This window comes from Spathaspora passalidarum, assembly GCF_000223485.1.
Source record: "Spathaspora passalidarum NRRL Y-27907 unplaced genomic scaffold SPAPAscaffold_6, whole genome shotgun sequence".
Taxonomy (NCBI): Eukaryota; Fungi; Ascomycota; class Pichiomycetes; order Serinales; family Debaryomycetaceae; genus Spathaspora; species Spathaspora passalidarum.
This window is the reverse complement of record NW_006767430.1, coordinates 329,194-349,632: the sequence shown is the minus strand read 5'-3', so window position 1 is coordinate 349,632 and position 20,439 is coordinate 329,194. Positions and strand designations below refer to the sequence as shown.

The 20,439-nt window shown below is 39.1% G+C and overlaps 9 protein-coding genes across 9 annotated transcripts; 7 read left to right on the top strand and 2 right to left on the bottom strand. All coding sequences in view use genetic code 12, as the record gives it.

The window, feature by feature from the left end:
* Window positions 1-56: 56 nt before the first annotated feature.
* On the top strand, window positions 57-3,306 carry ZCF27 (Zcf27p; the record flags this gene model as incomplete). The annotated part of the gene is made up of 2 exons (XM_007376763.1): window positions 57-330; window positions 544-3,306. 2 exons carry the CDS (start codon window positions 57-59, stop codon window positions 3,090-3,092), a joined length of 2,823 nt encoding a protein of 940 aa, XP_007376825.1.
* Window positions 3,307-3,713: 407 nt separating this feature from the next.
* Window positions 3,714-4,183, top strand: HAP3 (Hap3p; the record flags this gene model as incomplete). Its single annotated transcript, XM_007376762.1, has 2 exons — window positions 3,714-3,798; window positions 3,885-4,183. 2 exons carry the CDS (start codon window positions 3,714-3,716, stop codon window positions 4,181-4,183), a joined length of 384 nt encoding a protein of 127 aa, XP_007376824.1.
* A 1,649-nt stretch (window positions 4,184-5,832) lies between these two features.
* On the top strand, window positions 5,833-8,384 carry BEM1 (phosphatidylinositol-3-phosphate-binding protein; the record flags this gene model as incomplete). The annotated part of the gene is made up of 1 exon (XM_007376761.1): window positions 5,833-8,384. One exon carries the CDS (start codon window positions 6,437-6,439, stop codon window positions 8,195-8,197), a length of 1,761 nt encoding a protein of 586 aa, XP_007376823.1.
* A 193-nt stretch (window positions 8,385-8,577) lies between these two features.
* Window positions 8,578-13,638, top strand: SPAPADRAFT_51988 (uncharacterized protein; the record flags this gene model as incomplete). The annotated part of the gene is made up of 1 exon (XM_007376760.1): window positions 8,578-13,638. The coding sequence occupies one exon, from the start codon at window positions 8,578-8,580 to the stop codon at window positions 13,636-13,638; it is 5,061 nt and encodes a 1,686-aa protein (XP_007376822.1).
* Window positions 13,639-13,824: 186 nt separating this feature from the next.
* Window positions 13,825-16,265, bottom strand: PWP1 (rRNA-processing protein; the record flags this gene model as incomplete). The annotated part of the gene is made up of 1 exon (XM_007376758.1): window positions 13,825-16,265. The coding sequence occupies one exon, from the start codon at window positions 16,232-16,234 to the stop codon at window positions 14,540-14,542; it is 1,695 nt and encodes a 564-aa protein (XP_007376820.1).
* SPAPADRAFT_142882 (uncharacterized protein) lies at window positions 13,845-14,507 on the top strand (the record flags this gene model as incomplete). The annotated part of the gene is made up of 1 exon (XM_007376759.1): window positions 13,845-14,507. The coding sequence occupies one exon, from the start codon at window positions 13,845-13,847 to the stop codon at window positions 14,505-14,507; it is 663 nt and encodes a 220-aa protein (XP_007376821.1).
* An 83-nt stretch (window positions 16,266-16,348) lies between the features above and the next one.
* NMT1 (glycylpeptide N-tetradecanoyltransferase) lies at window positions 16,349-17,757 on the bottom strand (the record flags this gene model as incomplete). The annotated part of the gene is made up of 1 exon (XM_007376757.1): window positions 16,349-17,757. The coding sequence occupies one exon, from the start codon at window positions 17,734-17,736 to the stop codon at window positions 16,417-16,419; it is 1,320 nt and encodes a 439-aa protein (XP_007376819.1).
* A 57-nt stretch (window positions 17,758-17,814) lies between these two features.
* On the top strand, window positions 17,815-18,972 carry SPAPADRAFT_72710 (uncharacterized protein; the record flags this gene model as incomplete). Its single annotated transcript, XM_007376756.1, has 1 exon — window positions 17,815-18,972. The coding sequence occupies one exon, from the start codon at window positions 17,848-17,850 to the stop codon at window positions 18,922-18,924; it is 1,077 nt and encodes a 358-aa protein (XP_007376818.1).
* Window positions 18,973-19,107: 135 nt separating this feature from the next.
* Window positions 19,108-20,334, top strand: SPAPADRAFT_142902 (SCF ubiquitin ligase complex subunit; the record flags this gene model as incomplete). Its single annotated transcript, XM_007376755.1, has 1 exon — window positions 19,108-20,334. One exon carries the CDS (start codon window positions 19,108-19,110, stop codon window positions 20,332-20,334), a length of 1,227 nt encoding a protein of 408 aa, XP_007376817.1.
* Window positions 20,335-20,439: the final 105 nt, after the last annotated feature.

The following is a 20,439-nucleotide window of genomic DNA, read 5'->3' as shown; positions in this document are numbered from 1 at the left end:
CTAACAATACCAGCATCTTCTCTGAGAATTAATAGACTTTTACAACTCATACTACAATGAACAACAGAGAAGGAAAACCAGAGTCTGGAGTGAGCAGTCTAAACTCAGGAACTCCACTGGCCATTCCAACACCGCAACCAATATCACCTCAACATGGAATCGGACCCCAGCAACAACAACAACAATACGTGAAAAATCAGTATTACCAAGCCAATCCCAACTACTATCAACAACTACCACCTCCGGGAATGCAACCTCAAGTTTTTCCCCAAGGAAACCCAGGTCCAGGTCCCGGGCCAGGTCCCAACCAAGGCATCTTTCAAAATCAAGGTCAGCAACAACCACAAATTATGAACCCAGCACTCCAACCTGGACCTCCCGGAATGGCACATATGCCAATGGGACCGAATAGCCAGATTCCCATGATGCAGCAACAACCACTACCACAGTTTAACCCTCAATTTCCCCAACAGCAGGTGTTGACCGCAATTCCAACTCCAGTTTCTTATGAACCACATTCCAAAAAGAGAACTCATTCGCAAGGACCAGAAACTACAAGAGCTACTGCAACTTATCCTCGTAAAAGAGCCTTGACGGCATGTGATACTTGTCGATTAAAGAAAATCAAGTGTGACAATGTTCGTCCTCGATGTGGATCATGTACTAAGAATGGGAATATGAATTGTCACTATAGAACTGATGACCAACAAAAGGATTATTCCAGCTATGATCCTGCTTCATTAAACATTCTATCCAAGTTAGATGTAATGTTGAAGGATATTAAGGACATAAAGTCGAACATGGGAATCGAAAAATCTGACCATGAAAAACGATTTCAATTTGACAAATGCATATGGGATATGTCTTTAACGTCAATTTTCAAATGGAGCTCATTTATGAAAACATTGAAAAACACACCCAGTGAAGCTGAACATATCCAGAAAACCTTGATTAACCACTATGATGACAATTCATTCACCAGCTTGGGACGCACCGACTCATTAATAGAAAGGGTTCAGAACACTAGACTATTGGATAAGTTTTTGTACAACAATTTTTCCACCATTATCAACTCATTCTTTGTGAATTGTTATTCAAAAATTCCTGTTTTGGACACGTTCGAGTTCTTTGATACACTTGAAAAGTATCAGCTCATAAGTGCAGAAATGCCAGAATTTTCATTTGTAACACTTATAGAACTTTGTGATATTACTGATGAGACGGTATTGCCGGCCAAAGTGGAAGAAATCTACAAGAAGCAAAATATTGAGATTAACGACGACAGCATTGAACTGTTTTACAAATTAATCCACTCAATTCCACTTATTATTTTAATATGTGCCATTGGTGTTATAAGCACCCCCATCCAACTTGAGAACCTAAGCCTGTTTTCCGATTCCCTCGAGGAAGCTAGATCCATAGACCTTGGTTGCCTTGGCGGTCCTGATGTATTCAAGGACTTGCCTGAGAGCTTTCCTCGAGATAGAGTACGCATTGCCGTCAAATTATTGAACTATTCGCAGTTGTTAATTATTGGATTTCCCTTTTTACTCGAGAGTAATACTTTAACGTCCGTAGAGTTTTACTTGTTGCTCAATCAATTCTATCTTTACGGAATGTCACCCTTATTGGCACACAGAACAATCAACACTGCCAACCAGCACATGATGTATTTGCTTAGAAAAACCAACTTGAACGAAGTCAGTGCTAGACAGAGAGAAACAATCGGCCGGTTGTTCTGGAGTGGGCTCAAGTTAGAATGCGAGTTGAATGTAGAATTATCACCGTTTGTACCATTATCAGGAATAACTCAAATGGAACCACCAATCTCATTCCCTAGAATACCTGATCAGGCTTCGATTATATCCAAATCGAAATATAGTGATTCCGTGATTAAATTAGCCCAGAAGTACGATGATGAGTATACTTGGTATTACTTTCTTACTGAAGTTGCCGTAAGGAAAGTCGATAATAAAATGTGTGATGAGATTTACTCATTTGAGAATAGCTTGAAACATTCATGGGATCTGGAGGATTTTTCCGAGAATTCTGTGTGGCATCTTTTCATAAAGTATTTGAATCAGTACAATGGGATTATCAATTCGTTGTCACCGGAAATCAGAAGTCTTGTGCTTCAAGAAAGCAACGTTGACCAAATCTATCGCCGGATTAAGAAAAAGTATGACAAGAAGAATGATATAAAGATGGAGCCTTTCGCTAGTGTTGCTGGAGACATCTTTGACAACTTGGACGATTTCTTGATTGATGATGACTTGCTTTATCGAGTTCAATCCGAATCCATCATGTATATCAAAACCAGGGTGATTACATCGAAATTGTTATTGTTTAGACCGTTGATTTATTTGCTACTTGAAGGCAAGATCCCGTTTGTTGATTTGTTAGAGGCTACCATGGCGGTAGCAGAAGCCAATATGCGTGAAGCTTCAGTATTGAGCAATTTCACATCGACTGAATCTCCTGACTCAACTATATCATCACAAGACATGAGAGCCGAATACGATATTGGAATCGACTATCTTAACATCATCAAAGCTCCCCAATTCTACCAGAAACAATTCCCGGAAGAAGACTTTTCCAATTTGATTGAATACTCCCCCAAGAATGACGAAGATGATGATGCTGTGTTTACCATTAAAGATATGCACCAAGCCAAAGCCAAGATCCTTCGTATTTTCATCCAGAATCTTATCTCGTTGCCCAAGTTAAGTATCCCTAAGTTGGGAGCACATAGACACCCGGGCCTGTGGTACTACTTGCGTAACTCGTTCATTGGTAATGTATTCCAGTTCTTGATGTATAAGAAGATCCATGGGATGATTGAAACTGCTGCTGGCGATGACCAATTCAAAGCTTACCTTGCCCAGAAGCAACAGAATCTGAAGGACAGTCCTGGAGGTTCCGAGGTTAAATCGTTGGAGGAAATAAATGCCTTGGTTAATATTGTTTTGAGTAAGCAAGGGATCTTGGCTGCATTTGAGCATTCGAATATTCTCTTTGAGTATTGGAAGGACGAGGTTAAAGACTGTGAGATTTATCAAGCATACATAAGAAGGATTTTGGAACTTATGTGAATGGTGGAAGGTATTAGTTAGAATGTAGATTAATATGTTCTCTTTGTTTTATTCACATTGTATTATTATTTTAGGGTTGAATGTGCTTGTATTATGAAATAAGAATTTATTATATTGGTGCCCGGCTCGTGATTGGCTGATTGCGAATTGAGGCTTGAATAACAGTTAGATTATAGAGTATACAAACTACAACGGATCATACATACACCAAAGACTATTGTTTGGAGATGCCCGAGCAAGCATTACTAGTGATTGGCGATGCCGTGTCCGAAACAACCGTCTTTGTTGTGTTCCCCGGGGGCGGCAAGATTGCTCCAAACGCTCGTAATATTTATCTGATCGGATCGCAGGAAATTTGTTCTGCGACATCGGAAATTTCATGCGAGGCACAAAACTACAGATTTTTTAAAAACACTCATTTATCCTTTCAATATTCCAACTGCCGTGTATACTACATGAATTGACCGTACTAGACACCAATAACATCAAAAATAACCATACATTTACTATTAAAACTTCAGAAGTTTAATTGTGTTTCAAAATTTTGCATGCACAATACTGTCTGCACTTAACAACCTTACCACCAATAGCCGAACTAAAAACAACCAGCTCCCAGATCCAATGCTGTCCCCAGAAATAGATGACGACTGGCAGAATAACGATTATGAAATCAAAGAACAGGACAGGTTCCTTCCGATAGCAAATGGTATGTGAAATTCTTGGTATCAGCTTAGCCCAGAAATATATATATATATATATATAAATATATTTATATACTAACGTTACTACTAGTGGCTCGAGTAATGAAGAAAGCCCTTCCTGACAGAGCTAAACTTTCCAAAGAATCAAAAGAGTGCATTCAAGAATGTGTGTCTGAGTTTATTTCATTTATAACTAGCCAGGCTGCCGATCGGTGTATATTAGAGAAAAGGAAAACCATGAACGGTGAAGATATATTATGGGCCATGCAATCGTTAGGATTTGAGAATTATTCTGAAGCGTTGAAGATATACTTAGCAAAGTACAGAGAGGTATGTATAACTGGAACTTGTTTTGGAGTGAACCTCGTACTAACAATTCAAATAGCATGAACAAGAGGAAGCAATGAGAAAAGTGAAAAAGAAGCCCAAGCAAAAACAATCAAAACGGAGGAAAAAACAAACAGAAATCCCACTGGATGAGTTCCTGGAGTTCCTAGTTCTTGATAGTCAACAAGGAAACTATACCACAAGTGAAGAATTTAACAAATCTGAAGACTTTACTGCAGTTATGCCTCCACCAGCAACTGTATACGCCAACCAAGATTTAGAGTTGCATTCAGTGGGACAGATACCTAGTAGGTCAATCAACACTGTCGAGCAAGATGAATTGCTCTCTCCTACAGGGAATCCTGAACTACCTAGGGTAGGTCCTACAATAATAACACCAAATCCCAGCATTGGTGCCATGGTCGACGTGGACTACCTGCAGTATATAAATACGGAACTATCGAGCTTGCAAATGCAGAGCCTAGGGTCAAGAGGACCAAGCCTAGACCTGTCAAATTCCGGTCGTATACCAAGCAATATCCTGTTTATGTTGCAGAGCACTTCTTTTAATGACCAAACTAGAGACAGCTCTCAAAGCATAAGCGAGTTGGATAAGGATTTGTGATAGCATATAATGCCAATAATGTAATATTAATAGAATAGCCCAGACAGACATGTCGTAATCAAAGCACCCAGACTTTTGTAGTTCCAAGAGAGAAAGAGCAGCTACTTACAAATCATCCAGTCTTTGTTGGTTTGAAGACAGAACACCGAAAAGAAGTAGTCTATTCTTTTATGCTTATTTTTCCTTTTCTTTGTCTCTGCTGAGGTCACCTTGTCATTTGCGAGAGTCAAATAGTTCCAGCTGTCCCTTGATCAGATTTGTTCTAAGCGTGTAACCAAAGTAGTACGATAATGACATGCATATATAATTTTTTTGCGGCCGGGAATCGACTCTCGCAATAAATCTGAGAATTTTTCCTGTTTGGGAAAAACTGTGCTCGGTTGGGTTGTCGCATTATTTTCGTTCCTAGTTTAACAAACTGGCACGATGGAAAAAAATACATTGTACCACAAACCAGTACCTGAACGCCACAAACTAGTGGTTTTCTTTCAACGGAAAGTGATGGACATTGATACAACGCAATCTAGATTGCAGGATAAACAAAACAGCACAGAATGGTAAAGTTTTTAGTCATATTCTTTTGTTTGCATTCCTTCTCGAAACAAGATCTGTAATGTTTTATTAGGAAGGGCTGGTTATGATCCATGAGAGAATTTCGTTCCAAGAGACCACAAGAAGCCACAAGAACAAAAGAGTTTTGTGTCCATTGGAAAAAAAAGGGGAGGGGGGGATGTATGTATGCCATTGATTAAAGATAAAATTCTGTAGTTACTAGAGACAAAAAACTACACGGTTCAACTTAAAAGTCTTAGTCTAGTGAAATCTCTCCCCATCTCAGTACTACCTGGTAACCCTATAAATTGCCCCACGTACAGATCCAGAGCTATTTAAATTTAGCTATGTCTCTAAAAGAGTATATAGATGGGAAATTATCGCCGTGCACGACTGACCATAAAAATTTAATTTCCACGCTAAAAGTTAAAAAAAATATTAAGGAAATTAATTTCAGCTACGTCTACGGGTTTGTTGTTCTAGTTTACTTTTACTTTATTTTATTTTATTTTATTTTTTTTTGGCTGTAACAATTTTTTTTTCCTGTTCAAAAATACCACCTAATAGATCATTCACGGTTTATCAAGAGAATCACAAACGTTCGCGTTGCAACGTCATATCACCACATCCATCTCAATACTATCAAGCCACTAGGTTACAGACACCTTTTCATCAGCTTGTGTGAATTTGTACGGTGAGAAAGAAAAGAAAAAGTACCGCATTTAGACAACACCGTTTGAACTTACAACCAAAAACATTCATCACTGGTAACCCCTAATTTCGAAACACGAAACAATAACCTGGCAACCATCAACAGAGTGGGGTTTCTTAAACTAAAAAAATCATTGTATTATCCTTGTTTGTTATAATTTCCGTTTTTTCTGTGATTAAGCCGTTCTAAACAGAAATTTACAACTAGACATTTATTCGAAACATAATACACTTATTGACAAAAAGAAAAGAACCATATTTCTTACACTCGTTAAGCGACATATAAAACAACCACACAGCACCAGTGTTTCTTTTCAAATAGACCCTTTGAATTATAGGAAACCACTACAAGTTTGCGCCGCATAAACAGAAACAACAAAACAACTCCTCCCATCATTTCAAGGCGACAGAACAAACATTAACCACAAATGATGAAATCATTCAGAAAAAGCAAGAGACTGTCAAGCTCTTCAACATCACCCCGACAAATTCGAGTCTCAGGCTCCTATATCAATGACGTGGACCCAGTTTTACAAGTGCCCAAAAAAGTCATCAAGGCAATTTTCGACTACAAGGCTCAAAGCTCTGAAGAATTGAGTTTTTCCAAGGGTGACTTTTTCCATGTTTTGGACGATGGAAATGACGAATTCCACAGAAACGCCAAAAAACTTGGATGGTACGAAGCAACAAACCCAATGACCCATGCTAAGGGGATGGTCCCAATCGACTACTTTGAAGTATTTGATAGATCTCGCCCTTCGGCAACTGTCAATACCAGCTCTTCAAATACAAACAACAACATTAACCATTCTCCAGTACAACCGGGCCAAAAGCAAAAGCAAACTTTATACGCCGTCACTTTATATGAATTTAAAGCAGAAAGAGAAGATGAATTGGATGTGCAACCAGGAGAAAACTTGATTATTTGTGCCCACCATGAATACGAATGGTTTATTGCCAAGCCAATAACCAGATTAGGAGGTCCAGGTTTGATCCCCGTTTCATATGTGCAAATAATAGACGTTGTAGGTAAAAACCCCGCCCGAAGTTTAATCGATTCAAGTAACCATGATGAAATGGTCAAAGCAATTGAAACATTCAAGATCCCTACTGTGGAAGAATGGAAGAGTCAAACTGCAAAGTACCAAGCTTCCACCATACCATTGGGGTCCATATCCGGAACGCAAACGCCACCTATCTCAGCAAACTCGCAATATTTCGATGCCAATCAAAGGCATCACCTTGGCTCTAACCGTTCGTCGTTAAGTTCATCCAATATTTCAATTCTAGAAGCAAATGTGGAATCCTATCAATTAGACCAAGGAAGATACCAGTATCTAGTCACGGCGGTGCTATCAAATGGCAGAATCCGCTATTTATATCGATACTATCAAGATTTTTACGATTTACAAGTGAAGTTGTTGGAATTATTCCCCTATGAAGCAGGAAAGATTGAAAATTCCAAACGTATTATCCCATCTATTCCTGGACCATTAATCACTGTCAATGATTCTATTTCAAAACTAAGAAGAGAAAAATTGGACTTTTATTTAAGGAATTTAATTGCATTACCATCACATATATCCAGATGTGAGGAGGTTTTGAAATTATTTGAAGTTTTGGATAATGGGTTTGATCGTGAAACTGAACTCAAACGAGCTTCTAAACCAATAAGTCAAAAATCCAGTTCCCATAATGATAGATTATCGCAATATTCCAATATGAATAACTATCCCCGAGTATCCGACTCTATCAGTAATTCTGCCGATTCCGGGTTAAATAATTCTAGTGAATCCTCAACTACAAATATGACCACCCATGACCACCCTACCAACCACAATGAAATCAAGCAACAAACCAAGATTAAAGTCAAGTTTTATTTTGAAGATGACATCTTTGTTTTGTTGTTACCAGTGAATTTGCGATTAGAAGATTTGAAAACACGATTACATTCCAGATTGGAATTGGGAGATCCTAGCCAACATAATTTTGATGATGCCAAATCCCCAGATTCCATTCAATTATACTTGAAGAATGATTTTGAAGACTTTATTAACGAGAATGGGATTGTAAACCAAGAGTTTAAGGACCATCACTTGCTGAAATTGAAGGAATTTGAGGTAGACGACGACATCAAATTCCACGACGTGTTATATGACAAGTGCAAGTTTGTGATTTTAGTCAAGTGATGTTTGAAATAGTAAAAGAAAAGATGACAACTAGGTTGTTTTCTCTGATATTTTTTTGTTTGTTTTATACTAATCTTTTTCATTTTTAATTTGTATTATATGGACATACACCAAGGGACTCACATTTTTTGTTTTTAAATATTTTCGGACCAAGGAAATTGTAATTGAATATATCCTAATACTTGACATGTTTGTGTAGCTGTTAGTGTTTAGTTGTAGCTTCAAATATTCGTTTGGAACATTTGCTGACGCTCGTCCCCCATTGTATTTCGATTGGCTAAACAATTCGCAAACGCGCATAATTCGGGAAATCATAACAAAAACTGGTTCATTGTTTTGACTAAAGTTACAACATCAGTGATTACTTTAGTAAAAGACCAATGCTGGCTAATAAGGCCAATACTCCAAGATCCTTGCTTCTGCGAGTGTGGGGCTACGTTAGAGGTGGTTCCAATAAAGAAACAAATAAAGCAAACAAACCTGAACAGACGACAAACAAAGTGGTACGACAACCGCAACAAACAGGACCATCAGGGAGTTCTTCAAAATTGAATCGAGAGTCACTTGCTGAGCTTCAAAATATCGCCCACGAGATTGGTACAGAATCTTTTAGAGCAAAAGAGCATAACATGGGCAAGCTAACTCCAAGCCCAAAGCGAATACGACCGCAAGAAAGCAATCAATCTATTAGATTGCAGAATACTTCCATCACACTGAACAAAACACCTTCGTCAGTAACTACCCCTATGTCAATAAAGGAGATAAATATAATAGACCTTGACGACGACGTAGAGGACTTGTTCTCTTCCCCGTTGCTAAATTCCAAAAAGAAAAGAAAACACCCACAAACCAACAGCATACAACATTCTGGAAAACGTCCTAAACAAGTTGAAAGCCCACAACCTATTCAGACACTAGCATCAAAACCAAAACTGCCATCCACGATGCAAGTATCAGCCAAGTCAACCCCATCATCAAATAAGTTAAAACCTATAACCGAGAAGTTTGTAAGCCATTCAGCACAATCTACACAGACACAAAAGAAGGCCCCTTCAGCTAAAACACTCGATCAAGCCCAGCTTGAAAGTCTCCAAGCACTTGCCAAGCTGATTGCACAAGATATTCCTACAGGCAAACGTCAGAAAGCCCCCTCTGGACTACTGAGTTCCCGGAGAGCCCTTGATCTGGAATTGAAAAGACTAAAGGATTCAATTGGTTCATCCAAAACAGCAGCCAAATCAGGACGTTCTTCTAGTTTAGGGGTCTATTCACAAATCCCCATTGTTATTGATGAATCAGATTCTGATGACAGGTCAATCAGAATCCATGGGAGAACACAAGCATATCCTAAGAGAGCAGATAACAATTTGCCTAAGATTCCACAAAGCAAACAAAGTACTTCAAAAGAAACTACAAAAAAGACAAAGAGGTCGAATACAACCCAATTAACTACACCAACTGTTAAAGCTAAGCTCCCGAAATTGACTTTGCGTGGATTAGAAGAACTTCAAAAGATTGCTGCACTGGTTGTATATCCCGAACTTGAACACTCACCAAAGCCACCTACAACAGCAAAGACTCCATTCATCTCGCCTAATTCGAAGAAATTGGTTGCTTCAGCTCAAACAAGATCTAGCCCAAGTGCAACTGATTCCATCATTCCAAAGTTTTTCGAACAGGAGTTGAATAAATCGTATCCTTCCACTCCTAGTGTTCAAATTGGCAAAAAGGAAGCATATCGCAATATAGCAGCAGCCCAGAGTGATTTACTCAGCAAATCGATGACACCCGAATCTAGCAGAGAGAAGCAACCTGAAATATCAACTTTATCTAGAAGATCATCATTGTTTGTCCCAAATCATAGTGGAGAAGAATTACAAGATGATATACTAGAGATTGAATTGCAAGAGTTTCAAAAACTGAAAGAAGACAATGCGCGTTCCGATGAAGTTAAAATTGTAGACGTGTCATATTTAAGTTCGAAGAGTCCTGATTTGGAAACCTTGGACGACTCATTTGTTACAAGCACTCAGAAGAAGCGGTCAATTGATGAACATCCAACACCTAGAAAACTAAGACGAGTTAAAGATCGGAAGAAGAAACGTCAAGTTGTAAAGACTAGAAATTCCATTCGTGTTATAAATAGTTCTAATGATGAAGGCGATTACCATGCAGAAGAAGAAGAAGACCCCATTGAGAATAGTGATAGTGATTTCGAACAGGAAATGGATCGTAATAAAGAAAGAGAATTGTTGACGAGCCAGGAAAGTATTCTTGAACAACTGCAATCTCAGAACAACTTGAAGAGTAAACCAAAGGTGAAACCTAATGTGACTGAGTCGACTGTAGGAGAAGTTAGCAGAGAGAATGAATCTCAAAAGGAAAAGGAGGCATTTTCTGGACTTAAAAGACCCCCAGTGATTGTTGATGATTCGGTTGATCAGGTTGAAATAAGCGAAGAAAAATCCCAACTAGTTACAAAAGATCAAATAATGCCAAGTCAATCTGATGAAGATCCAATACAAGCTTCTAATGAAACAGAAGAAGCAACAACAACAACAACAACTCAAGACAAGGAAAGTCTACCTGCTAAAGAGAAATTAACTGAGCCACATGCTCAAGTCTTAATGTCTTCCTATGAGTTGAATGAGAAGGAACAAGTCGCTGGTGCTGAAAGTCATCTGGATATAATTTCAGATCATACTAAAAGCTGGATGGAAAATGCCGATCAGGAGAAAGTGGAAACACGCAACCATATTCCCGAGAAAGTTGAAGCTCAAACTCAAACTGCTGTGCAAACAATAGATAAGGACATTGTTGCTTCTCAACTTCAAACCCAAAGACAATCCACAGACAGGTCTCGAGCAAAAGAAAAAGATGCAACAGCTACCCAATCTGAAATCCAACCGGAAACTGATTCTTTTAATACTGGTCCCGAAGATTCATTAACACGCGCCAGTGTTGAAGTCAATTATGAAAGGTCTGGACATGAAGTTTCTGCAAATGAATCCACTCAAACTGATCAAGTTGCACACAATCTTGAGACTGCTATTAGAGAAATAATCAGGAAATCTCAAGAGACACCAGAAAGTGAGTCTAGTGAGAATAAAACTGGTGAAGACAAGGTTGGTGAACATGATCATGAAGCTAACTTGGCACATGAGATAGTAATGGAGCCTCCAACTGTTGGAATGTCTAAACAAAAAGTCAGCCCTCGAAAGGTGACTAAGAAAGGTTCTGATCTTGAAGAAGCTCGAATCAGTTATGGAATTAAACATGTCCAGGATTCAGACCAAGCTGAAAGTGAACTAGATAGGTCAGCAGGGGAATCGAACAAGAAACTTGAGTCACATGTTAATATAAATGAAACAATCATGGAAAACGGCCAAGAAACACATTCGCAAGAACCATCATCTCACCCCCCAATTATCTCATCTCCATCCAGCCCACAAGAAGAATCAAACCAAGCTCCAGATAAAAACGCGAGACGTTATTTGGAGAAAATGAAAAAGAAGTTTCCTTCTAGTTATGGTGCCATTATGCAAAGTCAAGAATTAAGGTATTTATCAGAAACTGTTGAAGATTCGGGTAAGAAGAAAACATCAATGGAAGAACAATGCAATAAAGAAGGATCTGTTGAAGAAGCACACATTGAAGTTGAAGTTGAAGTTGAAGTTTCAGGAGACAAGCAAGGTTTCCCTGAAGTACCAAACAATAAAGAAGCTACTGTTGAAGAGCTCAGCAATCGAAAGGGATTTTCGGTTAATGCAATAAACCCTGAACTGACTGATCAACTGCACGCAAACAAGCCTGAGGAAGTAGTTGAAACGACAACTTCTCAAACTGCTTTTGTTATTGAAAAGTCTACCCAAGAAAGTGAAGCTGCTGAAAACCCAGAAGACGACCAATCTAATGGATCAAGTGAATCCATTACCGTCAATAACCAACCCATGGAAGGAGCTATTGATGGAAATACAGAAGATGAGGTTGCTGCTTCAGGTGCTCTTGATATGATGCGGGAAAAGTTTCCTGGGGCATTTGGTAAGTTAAGAGTAGAGTATCTTATACATAAGGATGGTAGTCAACTTAACGAGAAGCAAGTGGAGGTGAATGATAATGAAGAGGATGATGCTGGGAATCTAGACAAAGGCTCTTCTGATGTCGGTGGTGATTTTTTGGAAGATGAAGATAAGGAAGTCGAGAAATCGGAAAACCAGGAAAAAGATGATGATGACGAGGAAGAAGTGGATCTGCAAGAAGATGATGAAGAAGAGACTCAAGATAAGGAAGAGGAAAAGGAAAAAGAATCCGCTTCTTGGGGTAAAACCCCAGGGTTTGACTTAACAAGTGGGATAATCATGTTGGATGATACAGATGATGAACCTGAACAAGAACCCGAAGAAGATATTTTTGGTACTATTTCAAGTACAAAAACAGTTACCAAGAAAGGATATAAAAAGAGTAAACAAAAAAATAGGTTGCTGTCCAAGAAAACCCGTAAGCCGACTCGAGTTGAAGAAACTAAATCAGAAGAACAACAAGAACAACAGGAAAGTAACGAGCCTGAGCAAGACATTGAGACTGCAAGTGAAAATTCGAACAGAAATGAAGAAACTCCAAGAAGAACTAGAAGCTTAAGATCTAAAGAGGTAGATATTTCTACATCACAGAAGCCCAAACAAACTCCTCAATCTCAAGAAACTACTACTGCTACTCCCAGAAGACTTCTCAGATCTGCGGTAGCTGCTCAAGAAACTAGTACTCCCAGAAGACATCTCAGATCTGCGGGAGCTGTTCAAGAATCTGAAACACGGAAAAGCCTTAGTGATCTGGAAGTGGATGTTGAAGATTCTAGTAAAGTTACTACCAGAACTAGATCATCCAAGAATACCACTACTAAAACGAAAGAGAAAGAGCAGCCATCTGCTATTACACCTAGAAAAAACCTTCGATCTGCTGCACCTATTGAGTCAGAGGATGATTCCGACATTGAGATCATTTCTATTGTTGAGGTTCTGAAGAATTATACCCGAGCCCAAAGAGATGAAGCGAACCCGGTAAAGTTTGAAAAAGCAAATAAAGCTAGTGATCTTGGGAGAACGGTTACATATGATGAAATTCAACTTGACTTAGTTACCAATGTTGTTGATTTTGATCTGCAAGGCAATCAACTTTCAACATGCACTAAATGTAAGACCAACAAGGTTGAAAAGTTAGAAGATGAAATATGCGCTAACTGTAAGAAGACTAACCGTACCAAACGAAGAAAATCGAAGTTTGCCGATGTGGAGATCCCGGTTCAGATTCGTAGATCACAGAGATTAAATCCTAGTGAAGAAAGTAGTCCTCGTTTGACCAGAAGCCGTGGGGATAATTATTTTGATACTTCTCAAGTTCCTGATCGTTGGCCCTCGGCTGAAGATCTGATTAGAAGAAGATGATGTAATATTTGTATTTATGTTAGATTTGTATTAAAATTGTATTATTAGTTATGCATGTCAGCCACACTTTTTTTTGAAGGGTGAGAGGGGTAGCGAGCGTGGGGGGTTTCAGTTCTCGGGGGGTTTGTCCTTTGGGGGTTTGTCCTTTTCAATTTGACACAAATTATACCAATTCCTTTCCCCCCTGAATAAACACAATTGACATAATGATCTCGCCAAAGTATTCATTAACTCATTATTATCTTTCTGCCAAGACATTGGCTGCCTCACAAGGTGTATCACCTCACATTATCAATTTATACCTTGATTACAATTGTCCATTTAGTGCCAAATTATACTTGAAATTATACAACAAGGTTATTCCTGAATTACAAGCTAAACACCCAGGCAAGTTCCAATTCGTGTATGTTAATGTTATCCAACCATGGCACACTAATTCCAACTTGTTGAATGAGTTTGCCATTGCTTATGCTAAATTGTTACGTGAACAGCCTAGTGGTGATACCAACGGTGACTTTTGGAAATTGAGTGAAGTGTTGTTCAAGAATAAGGAATCATTTTATGATACTTCAAACATTGACTTGACCAGAAATCAAATCTATGCCCAGATTTACGATGTTGTCTCCAAAGAATTGAAGTTGGCATTCGATAAAAAGACTATTTTGTCACAATTGGAAATCCCCCATTCTGAAACTCCAAGTAACGCCGGAAATGCTACTGCTGTAGATGTCAAGTACTTTACCAGATACTTGAGAGGTGTGGGTGTTCATATCACACCTACTGTAAGTATCAACGGTATTGTCAATGATGCGATTTCCAGTGGCACACCAGAAGAAGAATTGATTGAACTTTTCGAAAAGTCTTTATAATTGCTATATATTAATATATGACTATTGTACATTTACTCTTCATCTTCATCCTCCATGTCAAGTTGAGCGTCTTCACCATCTGAATCAGAATCATCTTCTAACCCACCGGCTTCAACAGTCATGACATCTTCTGAGGCATCACCGTGGTACTTTCTTGCGATTCTCGAAGCACGGCCAATCTTGATTGCTTCTTCCTTAGCCTTCACTTGTAAGGTCTTTAATTCGTCTTTGAATGCATTTCTTACAGAGCCATTGGATAAACTATCCCACATCTTCAATGCACCGCTAACACCACCAATAGTCAAATTACCAGCAACTTCAATATCACCTGCAAAAGATGTGGTCAAGACGTTACCCAACCCAAAATCTCTTGACAAGATCATACTTGGCCCACCAGTAGAAGGACACTTCCAAAGCTTGACGGATTTTTCACCCATAGCACTGGAGATCAACATTCCTGGAATGTGGTTGTTTACATCAAGAGATGAGATACCCGAATCGTGTGCGTGTAAGGTCCACAATGGCTTGTCGACTACTCTAACATCGTAGGCGTAGATGTTACCATTATCGGTACCGGCATAGAAAATTTCTGGTATGGATGTATGGCCCCATCTTACATTTTCAACTTCTTCCCCAGGACTGACCTTGTAATGCTTAGTAGAGGCTGATGCATCGGAGATTCTCACATCGGTTAATCCGATAGTAGAGTCGTAACCACCCGTCAATAAGATTTGTGATTCGACTGGGTGCCACTGTGAGGATGAGACGGTTTTGTTGTGGTGGATGGTGTTGAATGAACGAACGGCAGTACCGTTGTTTAAATCCCACAATTTGACAGTGTTATCGGCAGATGTAGATGCCAAGACTGATCTGTGGATTCTATTATGCGATAAAGACAAAACGGCGTCGGTATGGTGGGTGGTTACATGGGCTGACTTTTTCTTCTTAGATTTCTTCTTGGATATGGCTGTGAATGAGTTCATTTCTGGTTCGCCCAAAATCAAATCTGGGAATGCCTTGTCTATGTAATCCAAGTTCCAGATTTCAATCAGAGGGTCGAAAGTACCAATAGCTGCGAAATTACCAATATGGTCATTGGCTTCGGATTTAGGGTTATAATTGATCCATTCAACACATAATGGGAAAGCAGGCAACATGATATCGTGATGTACATACAAGTTACTATCTCTGACTAAACCGTTAGCAACGTCTGGGTCCAATTTATCTTCTTCTTCCTCGGTGGACCCTTGAGGTGCACCGGCACCATCATCGTAAATGTACACGTCCAAGTATGAGATATCGTCTTCGGTACGGGTAGCCAAGACCAAGTTGTCGGTAGGATAGATTTGGTTTTCTTGTTTTTCTTCTTGGAGATCAACTTCAGTAGGCAAGCTCAAGAACTGTTCTCCTTCTTCGTCACCTTGGATCAACTTGGCATCGGTGTTGGATAAACCAGGGAACATAGTGATTGGCTCACCGTTTGGATCAACTTCGTCATCATCGTATGATTCCAAGTTGTATTCTTTCAAATCGTCGTCGATTTCAATTTGTTCTTGTAAGCTAGGTTTGGATTCTTCAGCCTGGGCTTCTTCGAGTTGTTGTTTGGCATCGGATAATTCGAGATTGGCCATTGCTGTAATTCTTTCCATTTCTTCATCATTTAATTCGTACTTCTCTGGAAATTCACTCGCGAATCCCCTTGGGACCCAAGTACTTGAAGAGATCATTGTAGAGCTAGCTTATACTATGAGATGAGATGGTACTGAATTTTTATGGTTATTTAAAGTAACTGAAAAAAAAAATGTCTCGATGGTGTAAAAAACTGTAAATCGTAAACTGTAAAAAAAACTTAATCTGTATTCAGAGTAAACTGTAATATTGCTACTACTTAAAGACAAGTTCTAGGGTATTAAAGCAAAACAACACCAATTCCACTGGTTTGGTCTTCTGAAACCACCTTGGATTCAGGATCAATCCCTCCATGCATAGGGAAGGTCTTGTAGTTGAACAAATAATAGTTCAAGAATCCATCACCACTGCCAAATTTACAATCTTTCAAAAAGTATGAATTGTCTTGACTGGTCAAACAGTTGAACACATCCACATTGAATGACTTGGCCGTGATTAATGCGTCGTTCAAAAGCGAAGTTAATCTTGTCTTGTATGAGTCTTCTGTGTTTGTGGCGTAATAATACAAGTAAGCAATTCCTAATTCATCATGTTGAGAGTTTTCCAATACCGTGAATGGAAGCAAATAGTATGAGAAGTAGTCAGTGATTTCCCCGTCTTTCTCAACAACATATGCTTTGATGACATTAGAAGGTTCATCACCGTTCAATCCCATCCAATGAGAGAATTCAGCCTCGGTGAATTCTTGCACAATATCAAACCTTTCTTGGTACTTATTCAACAACGCCAACACTTTAGTAACATCGTCTTTCTTCATGGCCCTCAAGCCTGGAATCTGGGTTACATTTGGCAATGCATAGTTAGCCACCATATTGGCTTTGGTTTTACCTTGGGGCAAGTGTGAAAATCCCACATCATACAACTTTGACCAGTTAATTGGACGATGTTGGTATCTGCATTGTGCCATGGGTGTAGGCAATATGATCCCTCCGGTATATAATGCTTGCCAGATATCATGTTTATTGACTCTTCTTGTGATTTCCTTGATCAAAACGGGAGCCAATCTCTTATTTCTCAATTTCTTGTGGATACACAAAAAGTTAATCTCGACGGAAGTGATGACTTTTTCACTCTTGTTGAGCTTAATGGTGATTGGAATTGCAGCAATAAACGCAACTAATTTACCAGTAGCCTTGACCCTGACACCAACGTGCCATTCCTTCTTCCAGCCAGGAGGCTTCAATGCCCATTTGAAAAATTCGTGGGAATATTTGAATCGGAAAGTGGCGTCGGTGTCTTCAACATAATTGTCATACAACAACTTGTACAACTCGTCTAATTGGGCATCGTCCTCAATGTCAAGCGTGCTCCACTCAAAGTCAGAGATCAAAGGTAATGGAGTGTCTGGGATATCTGCGGGTGTCTTAGTAGCGTCAATTGGTCCTTCACTGTCGATCGTTTCATCAAGTTTAGGTACCGGCTGGGTTTTCCAGAATTTGTAGTCCTTCATTTCCTTTTGCTGGGAAGGAGTAAGCTCCTGTCCCAAGGCGAGAAGTTTAAGTAATTCCTCGATTGACTTTGGTGTTTCCTTGTCTGACATTGCCGTAGTGTTCAGATGGATGAAGTTTAAAACGTCCACTTGTAAATTTTTTTTGTGCCTTTACGCGAGTGCAAAATTATCAACCATCAGAAAGACCCGGCAACAGTAACGATGGTGCTAAAGAATAGTAAATGGGATAAGAAGGCGAAATACAAGTTTATGAAAAAACATGGAATAAAGCCAGCTACTCCATCACAGCCTAAGGTGCATACCAAGTGGACATCCAAGAAACAGAGTGGTACTAGTAATCGAATCCTTCTAGAGGATTCAGATGATGATTGGGACAGTGATGTTGATGATGCATTGCTTGAACATTTTTATCCTCTGTTGAGTGACCAGGAATTGACTCATGAGCAGAAGATCAAACTTAAGCAGCAGATCATGACTGAGATCCAACAGCAAGAACAAGAAGATAACGGAGAAGGAGATAAGGAGGATGAGGAAGAAGAACTAGACGGAATATACCTCGGCAGTGCTGAAAACCAAGAGAAGGAAATGACACCTGCAGCTCCGGCCAAGTTCAATCTTGAGGAGTTTATAAACAATGTTCAAGGCGGTAAGCCTAAGTCACGTAAACTTCTCCTGAATAAAATCAGTGATAATTTTCTAGAAGAATATGGATTGGAGAGTTATAACCAACTCAAAAAGGATTCAGATGATTATAATGATTTGTATTATGACAAACAGAAGGAAAAAAATAAGAATATAAAGTATATTGACCCTGCTAAGTTGGATGGATTCATAATTGGGGAATCCTCTCTTGATGAGAGAAGCAATGCCAAGAGTAGTATTCGGGAGTTGACCCAGCAGGAGAAAGAACAAGACGAACAAAGAAAGAAATTGGTTGAGGAAGAAAAGTTCTATAGTCAAATCAAGAGTAAGTTTGGCAACAAACAACCGCAGAACAAAGTCATTGAAATTAATAATTATAGTGTAGACAACAAGTTGCAATTGAATGATAAGTTGGTGAGATCCGGTGGGAACGCTACTGCTGATCTTGATGAAGATTTACTTGCATTGGGTATAACACCAGTAGGCAACGACAACTCGGTTGACGATGTTGATGCTTTGTTGAATAACTTGGCAATCAACAAACCATTGACCGAACAAACAAAACCAAAACCAAAACTCAATGATTTAAAAATTGATGATGATGATGATGATTTCTTAAATCAGTTGCTAAAGTGAGGCATATATAGAGATAAGCAAAGTGTATAGAAAAAAAAAACCAATCAGCCACAATTACTAATCCACGCTCCTCCTCCTCCTCCCCCCAGCAAACTGAAAACTACATGAAACAGTCATCTCCATCATCTCCATCATCTTCAGTATACAGGAACAAAAACTTACTCTAGCACATAAACACCAATCATGAGCACAAACACGCTCTCGCCTACTGATCATGAAGCCATCGCCCTTTTTGAGAAGGCGGTGGAGAAAGAATCAATTGGCTTAATGTCTGATGCCGTTCAATTCTATCGAAGAGCATTCAAATTGAATGAACAAGTTGACTTCTTGTATCGTCAGCATAAACTACCACACCTTATAAAGTCATTGCAATTGGAGAAGGGGAAGAATAGTGGGTATCGACTTGACGAGAACAAGGTTAAACTGATCAATGTGGATACTTTACTCCACCAATTCAAACAGTTGGATATTGATGAGCATTATGACAAGTGCGATAACGGTCCGTCTCCGTTGGTATATCTCCCCAATGATATATGGATCCACATCTTGGAGTATCTCGTTGATGACAATGTGGAATCGTGGTTCAAGATGTCCATCACCTGTAAGAAGTTTGCATATCTTGGATTCGCCAGCTCTAGCATTTGGAGAAACTTGTGTTATCATGTATATCCCAAACAAGTGTACCATGACGAAGACGAGCAAATCGTGTATCAATTCAAGAATGATGAAGTGTTGGCATTACTTCCACAATATGATAATTCATGGAAGAAATTACTCACCTGTAAACCATTTGTCAAGTTCTATGGGTGTTATATAAGCATTGTCAATTATTATAGTGAAGGTGGGAGAAAGGAGTTTTCAAGTACAAACTTGTGGTCAAATCCCGTTAAGATAATCACTTATTATAGATACCTTCGGTTTTATCCTAATGGGGATGTTATAAAAGTGCTTAGTATATTACCACCAACACAAGTTGTATCTCATTTGCTGAGAATGAACAGTAGCATACCAGTAACCGCCGTTGATCATCCAGCAAATCCAGCCGCCGCTGCTGCTGCTGCTGCTACACCTGTACCTGCACCTGCTCCCACTGCCTCCTCCAGACAGGATAAAAAGAACCAACACAAGATATATAAAGGTAAATGGTCAATGAGCGACAACGGAAGAATTCATATTGTGCTTGACCAAGGAAGTGTACCATATTACGCCTTCCATTACATCTTTCAAATTGACACTTTAGGACACATTAACAAGCACGGTAAGTTATCATGGCTAGACTATTATGCAATTAGAAAGAAGATGCATGAACTAGACGATGATGATCGTATTGGAGAATTGAGTCAGTTTAGTCTAAGAAATGAAAAGGCATTCAAGTTCCTGAGAGTGAGATCGTATACCTTAGATAATTAGTCAATCATATAGTGTAAATTTGCAATCGCGTTTCAATTTGCGTAATTTCAAGAATGTCCGTGTAAATGTGATACCAAATCGCACTAACAAAATTTTTTTCTGCTC